The sequence below is a fragment of the Vollenhovia emeryi genome, unplaced genomic scaffold, assembly GCF_000949405.1.
Source record: "Vollenhovia emeryi isolate VEMERY1.0 unplaced genomic scaffold, V.emery_V1.0 DF939178.1, whole genome shotgun sequence".
Lineage (NCBI taxonomy): Eukaryota > Metazoa > Arthropoda > Insecta > Hymenoptera > Formicidae > Vollenhovia > Vollenhovia emeryi.
Genome location: NW_011967188.1, coordinates 1,220,702 through 1,228,065, shown reverse-complemented (window position 1 = coordinate 1,228,065; position 7,364 = coordinate 1,220,702). Strand labels below are relative to the sequence as shown.

The following is a 7,364-nucleotide window of genomic DNA, read 5'->3' as shown; positions in this document are numbered from 1 at the left end:
TTACAGTAATAATTACTATAACAATGATATTCCTGACTATAATTATTTTACTGTGCGATTATAGTTTCGAATACTACATATTTTTCCATCTTATATTTAACTTTGTCTTAAATACATGTTCAAAGAGTATTTAGTCAAAAAATGATCCGTGTAAACGTTGTACAGACCATTTTTCTGGACAAGAAATATTGCAAGAAGTATTTAACATGATGTTTAAATATAAGAATTGACTGTAAACAAGGCTTAGTGCACTCAGTGAGCACTAGTGCAACCAACCGAATTCGCTATTACTCAACACCCGATGCATCGAGCCACCGTCGAGATCGAATCTCGTGACGAGGCGACGTTGCTCTCTCATTTTCGCTCTTCGAGATTCGCGTGAAATCTTCCGCTGCGGGATCTCGGTAGCGCAATCACGGTAGGATACACCCGGTTGCGCAGATGGGCTACTTCTGCGCTACCGCCGTTCTTATTTGCATATCGAAGTGGACGACTCCACGTTGCGCGTGGCACGGCCCGGCGAGAGTCGCGGCCGAGTGAAATTTCGGCGAGGAAAGCGCAAGTGAAATGTTGGAGCGATTCCGCCGGCGAGATTAATGCAATTTCCAGCGATCATTCACGCGCGGAATAATCGGCGGAAAATTACATATAGGATGATAAGATACCTCCGAGCCTCCGAAGGAGATCCTCCTAGCGAAAGTTTCATAGATTTTACCGCGTCGCGCGGTTCGAATTTTAATATTCAAACGCGCCGACAACGTTCAAACGCCTGAAATGAAAATTGATGTCGGGTCGCGGTATATTTTCCAGGCCATATTTTATCGTATGACTAATAACGATTGCGTTAATATTGAATATTCGCGACTGGCGCGCACACGTACCTCCTATTTTTAATAATATCTTATCGGGCCCTTATCGTCTGCAAGCGACAGTTCATATCTCGTCACGTCGTGGACAATGATTTGTCAGATATAACGACAAGTTAATAATCCTCCAAGGGATTTACAGGCAATACCGCCTACGTAAAGTAATGCGGCGGATGATGAAAGGTGAGTCTCACTCGACCCGCTTCGCGCCGGTGTTCGATATAAATTATACGACGTTGATAATTGCACACCGCATCTTGTCGAAACACTGTTCGCGAGCGTTCAGGTAGTCGCGTGGGAATGAAGACGCCTCCGCTGGGTGCTGCAAATTCAAATATAATCCCTTTCTCCAGCTCGCTCCTTCGCCCGGTTTTCTTATCTCAAGTGCAGTTTTATTCCGGCTTGTAATCCCCCGGATATAAGCTTACGTCATTTATATTTTCTTCCATGGAAAAGGTCGCAAAGAACGCTGAGAATATAATGCAATTTCTCAAGTGTTAATTGCATCGCTAATAAACGAAAACTAGATGCGTCATACCTCGGACCCGTTTAATTTTTATCTACCTGCTCGCGTGTAACTTGTTTTAACGTTCTTACACATCCACAGGAAAATGCTATTACACTTGAATGTATCATAAAATAGGATCGATATAGCGCCAATCATATTTATTATAGAGAAAGGAAAATTTTAATCTTAAATAAAAAATTCTAAAATCTAGAATAAAATAATAGTATGTATCGTCTTTTGTCGAATGTCGCGGTGCCAATTTCGTGCGTTGTAAGACGGAGGGAAAATTTATTCTAAACGCAAGAATATATAAACTTACATTTATATACGTTATTATACTTTTGTCTCAATATAGTAACTCAATTCGTTTTTTAATTCAATAGGGAAGAATAAGAATTACTGATTTTATTTAATAAGCTTACATTTATTGTATAAGTTACTCTTGCCCCAATATACAATAGTAAGTCAATCTTTTTTAATTTAATAGAGAAGAATAAGAATTATTGATTTTATTTTGATATTGTCTTATTTTTGTACTAAATGAGGTTGTGAGAAATATAAAAGCGTCGAGAATATTTTTTGTCTCGATAACAGAAATCCTTTCTGAGGGTGTAATTACACACAATTTGCACGTCTTGTCCCGGCGACGTAGGTCGCTCAGAAAAAGGTCTCAATTATCCCGATTATGTAGATTCGACACGCTTTCCTGCTTGATCGAGGATTAAACAGCGCGCATTCTTCATTTTCCATCGTGACAACTTCTTTCTCGCAAACAATTTCTTGCAATTAGCACGGAGTTGCAATTAGTATCGCGATGTTCGCGAAAGTGATACGAGGAAACGCGGCACGACGAACTAAAGGCGTTTAACAGCGTCACGTTTGTGTCCAGTCTCTGTTCTCCGGGTAGAAACAATGACCCGTCCTTTAGACGCATAATCGTACCTGGTGCACGAAGTGTCTTTTTGAAATTGTGCAACTTTAAGTGCAAAAGCATGTCACCTCGTTGTTACTATTGTCTGTCATTCTCTCTCTCGCCCCTCTCTCTCTCTCTCTCCTCTCGCTCAATATTTACGTTATTACTTAATGAAATTACATACAGAATATTTTAATAACAATTTAAGTATACGTTCGGACATCTCGGCTCAAATTCGAGCCATCTTCACCGATCTTCTTGAATTCTCTCCCACGTTCCGTTAACCAAAAGTAAATGTTGCGAGATTGATAGATCGAAAAGCCTGAGTTAATATAATCACTCTTTTGGGTGCTGTGAGACTGAGGGATGAATGTGGAATTAGGAAACTGACGCACATGTGTTAGACAACATTTCTAAGTGCACTCACCTAGGGTTAACGAAGCATGATCTGTATTTATACGAATATCCTTTTTTGTCCCGAAAAATACAATACTAAATAAGTCGACATGAAAGCAGGGCTGTCTCGTGCGAATGGAAATCTGCGCGTACCGCGCATTATGCAAATGACCCTCATTAAAATGGAACTGTTCGCATAGCGACGATTATTGTTCTTTAAACGACGATAGTACAATCGGGCAACCTCGTTGCGGCGACGAGCGTGCGATTGCCACCCACGACACTTTTATTCGGCGCCAATTAACTCACGGGCGGCAATTAACGCGGATAACAATTAGCATCGCGTTCTCCGCGACGCATTCGCCTCCTCCCCCCCCCCCTCCCTTTGTTTCCCGCATATTGTACGACGCTCTTTTGTGTTTTGTATTCGATTATCGGGCTGATAAAAATTTTGCTGCTCGTCGTTTCGTAACCACGGACACATTGGTACCGCATCGCCGCGATGCCGTCGCGTGCATCGGCTGGTACCGCTATACGCCTGCAATCGCCGCGGTGCAGAACGGTGCGAGGACCAATCTCCCGTGTACTCCTCGCAGTCAGTCGGTCAGTCGGTGAGTATATACTCTTCGCGCAATTTCTCAGACAGCCCGGCGGCGACGCGCGATCCCGCGATGTGCTCGCGTGAGGAGACGAGGCGAAGGTGTCCCTGATCGGGACGCCGTCTTGGAGCTGTGAATAAATCGCGGATCGAGCGTACGAGCCGAGGAATCCCACGCCGCGCCCGGATGTAGAAAGTAGCCTCCTTTACATCCCGATCCTACGCGCCGCGATCGACGGGTTGAATTATCGGGACGGCTCGACTGAGGAAGATCGCTGTGAAAACCTCGCGCGATTCGTCGCGGCTGTTGCCGTGGCGTACGGTGAAACGTGGCGCGTTTGAGGGAGATTTCAAGGAGATTTGTCTCTAGAAAGAGAAACGTCGAGATTTGTTTTGTTCAGATACATTCGGGGTCCCTCAAACTCCAACGCGTTTGATAATAAACGATAAATAAGCGACAAATACGAAAGCCTTAAATTGCACCGCACTGATAAAACTGCGAACTTGATCTCGGTATTCCGTTTACGAAGAGGCTTATCTTGTAAATAATCAGATATATATTTTTCAACTAATAGAATAATAATCGAATAATATCTACTTTCAATACCTGAATATCGTACGATACGCTACGTTAATTTTTAGCGGCCAGTTTTCACAACGCAAAGTGGCAAATCTACGTCTTGCGAGACGATAAAGCCTGATCTACAATGTGCTCTTTGCGTCTAGAAACATTCTATTTTGTGGCTAATAAATACACTGACAACCAAATTTTTTTAACTAAGTAAATAGATTTACTTAAAATTATTTTTTACTGCAGTAAATATTTATTCTATTATATTTAAATAAAAATAGCAAATTTCAGGGAAATCTGTATATTATATTAAATAAATTAATCTAAATAATTACATTTTCTACATTCAGATAAAGATTTCATCAGATATATTATAGAATACTATTTATTAAATGAAATAATTGTTTTTGTTAAATAAGATATCCAATTTTCTTTGCCGTGAAAATTACATCTTAGTAAACGCTTCATAAAAACAAAATAATATTTTTTTAAATGTAAAATGATCTTCTCTTTGATGTTTAATAAATATTTAAATTAAAGACATGCATGTTTTAAAATATCCAGTTTTCTTCGCCGTGAAAATTACGATGTTAGTAAACACTCTATAAAAATAAAATAATTTTTTTAATGTAAAACGATCTTCTCTTTGATGTTTAATAAATATTTAAATTAAAGACATGCATGTTTTAATTCGTTTATTATTTTTTTCAATTTAAATTAATAGGCTAGGAACCACCTAATTTCCTTGAGAAAAGTAATATTTTTTTTATTAAGATTTTTTATCAGTAGTGTACGTTTAAAAAATTTGTGAGTTGGTAAATTGTACGTTGTACAATCTTGCGTCAATTGTCGATAAATTTTTGTAAAGCGTTTTGATTTGCTTATATAAAACCAAATGTTTCTGGACGCAAAGCGTACATTGTAGATTAGGCGTAGCCGATGCGTAGCAAGTACTATTTGTAATGAGTATCGCTGTTAATTACTGCGTTTATAATTATAATGTATTTGCTCGTATAGAAATAAATTGCCGTGAATTCTAATTATAAGCGTTACGCTTGGCTTCTGGTGCCGCCGAGACTAAAGGTGCAAGAACAACTTGTTTTACCTGTTGCACTTTGACCTCGCCTTAAACTTTCGTTTACCTACATCCCGATTCTGTTGTAAACTAACGCTCTTCTAATGCGGAACCAATCTAGAAAGGGATTTAGACGGAGACATTTATTTTTTCTTTGTAAAAGAAATCATTAAATTCTTTCAATATCGTACCGCTACCGTATTTCTTCAATTTGAAGCAAACTTCTTCATGACAATGTCGTAGCACATCACGCGATTCTTTCATCGTCTCGCGGGATGTTCGATCCAATAAACATTACTGAAGCAGAACAAAAAGTCATTTAAAAGTCAAAATAATATCATTTAACGCTTTTAATAAAACGTAATAACTTTCGCCGAAAGAATGCAAATTGTTCATGCATGCGAAATGATGAAATGATGAAAATTAGGATATCAATGCTCTTAAAAAATTAGATACTTTTACAAATAACGTCTTATATTTTACGAATTTGTAAAAACATTTCGTTTTTTAAGAGCATTATTGACATTTTCCACACATTTCCCAATTTTCCATACATAGGACACAAAATAATAGCTCAAGAACACAAATCTTATAAAAGAATAAATACTGCGCTCTATCACACATTGTACACCATATTTTATCATTATAGCATAATTGTTGTTAAAAAGGCCATTTTGTGTATTCATAAGTCCTAACATGCAATTATGAACATCGGAAATAATTTAAGTTCAGACTAAATCGTTGCAAACTATGTTAAGAGGATCCCCCAGCCTTTGATGGTGTGCGCCATCTAAACACGAAACGCAGCATACATGAGCACACGGACACACTACTACGATACATCACACCCATACATAAACGCGAAAATTTCATACTAACTATACTCTTATTTTAAACCTCTAATCCTAATTTAGAGGGTTTCACAGTAATTCTACATGTTATCGAATCCTAGGGAACTCAGTTTCATGTGAGTACAAGTTGTAGAACTTTTATACGAAGCACAAGTATGATGGAGTGACAGTTCGCGTCTACAAGGTTATATGTGATCGATTATATGAATTTTGTAATTTTTACTCATTTTTTGTATAAAATTGGAGTTTCCTGGGATTATCAATGCATATACTGTCATTGTACGCAAGCATTTTTGATTCCATGAATTTAATACGACGAAAGGTTATAACTACGAAAATGGTAATTCTGTCGGTAATACAGAACGGTTACGGGATCCTCTTAAACAGTATCTCTAAATTACAAAATTATTGGATTAACTTTCGATGATCAAAATATGACTTTTGATAGTCATTACGATGTTATTTCGACTTCATCATGACTTCTTATTCTGCTTGGGTCGATAATGCTCAGTCTGAAAGAACAAAAATCCAGAATGCGCATCGCCTCGTGTTCGTTCCTCGCTCTTTGAATTTAGCGCGGAAGAGGGCCTTTAAAGGATTAAAGATTACAGTGCGCAGTCAATGGAAAAATCCTAACAGTCTCTCTCTCATTCTCCTCCTCCGACGAAAGTGTAACACCACAGAGATTCACTAAGCCAAGGAGACTACATGGTAGTGCGACTGCGGGAAGCGGCGGAGTCACACTCCTCGAGACGAGCGCACAATCCACGCTCCCGATGGACTTTCTCGGGGTCACCGAGTTGAACCGAGCGTAGTATCTAAAATCACTGTGCACCTAAGAATGTCGGCAAAAGGTGGAAGGAGATATTGTGCAGAGGGAACCGACGAAACGGGCCTGATAAGAGCAGCCAGTACTTTGTCGGTCTCTCGTCGCCCAAGTGGATCCTCGTTGTGCGGGAAACTTTAAAGTAAACCGTGGCGCAGAGCAGTTTAAACAAAGTTCCAGAATCCTGGAGCGCTTTCGCAACAAAGAGGAACTACGTGCTCGCGAATCGAGAGCGAGAGAGAGAGAGGGAGAATCAGAATCAGAATCATTATTTATTACACGCTCTGGGACAAATCCTCTAAAGCGTAGGAACAGTTGTTACAAAAAAATTAAAAATTAAACTGTGAGTGAATAATGCATATGAATTAAAAGTTGTGATAAGAATATAAAGAGAGAGAGAATCAGAATCAGAATCATTATTTATTACACTCTCTGGGACAAATCGTCTAAAGGGAAAGAACAATTGTTACAAAAAAATTAAAAAATAAACTGTGAGTGAATAATGCCTATGAATTAAAAGTTGTGATAAGAATATAAAGAGAAAGAGAGAGAGAGAGAGAGAGAGAGAGACAGAGAGAGAGAGACAGAGAGAGAGAGACAGAGAGAGAGAGACAGAGAGAGAGAGACAGAGAGAGAGAGACAGAGAGAGAGAGACAGAGAGAGAGAGACAGAGAGAGAGAGACAGAGAGAGAGAGACAGAGAGAGAGAGACAGAGAGAGAGAGACAGAGAGAGAGACAGAGAGAGAGACAGAGAGAGAGA

The 7,364-nt window shown here is 39.1% G+C and overlaps 1 protein-coding gene across 1 annotated transcript in view; it reads left to right on the top strand.

Annotated features, from left to right (window-relative positions):
• The first annotated feature begins 3,185 nt into the window (after positions 1-3,185).
• The window catches only part of LOC105563336, a 19,537-nt gene continuing 15,358 nt past the window's right edge, over positions 3,186-7,364 (top strand). Inside the window, exon 1 of the mRNA XM_012014844.1 lies at positions 3,186-3,294. Within this exon, the coding sequence (XP_011870234.1) occupies positions 3,186-3,294 (109 nt within the window). The remainder of the gene's footprint in view (positions 3,295-7,364) is intronic.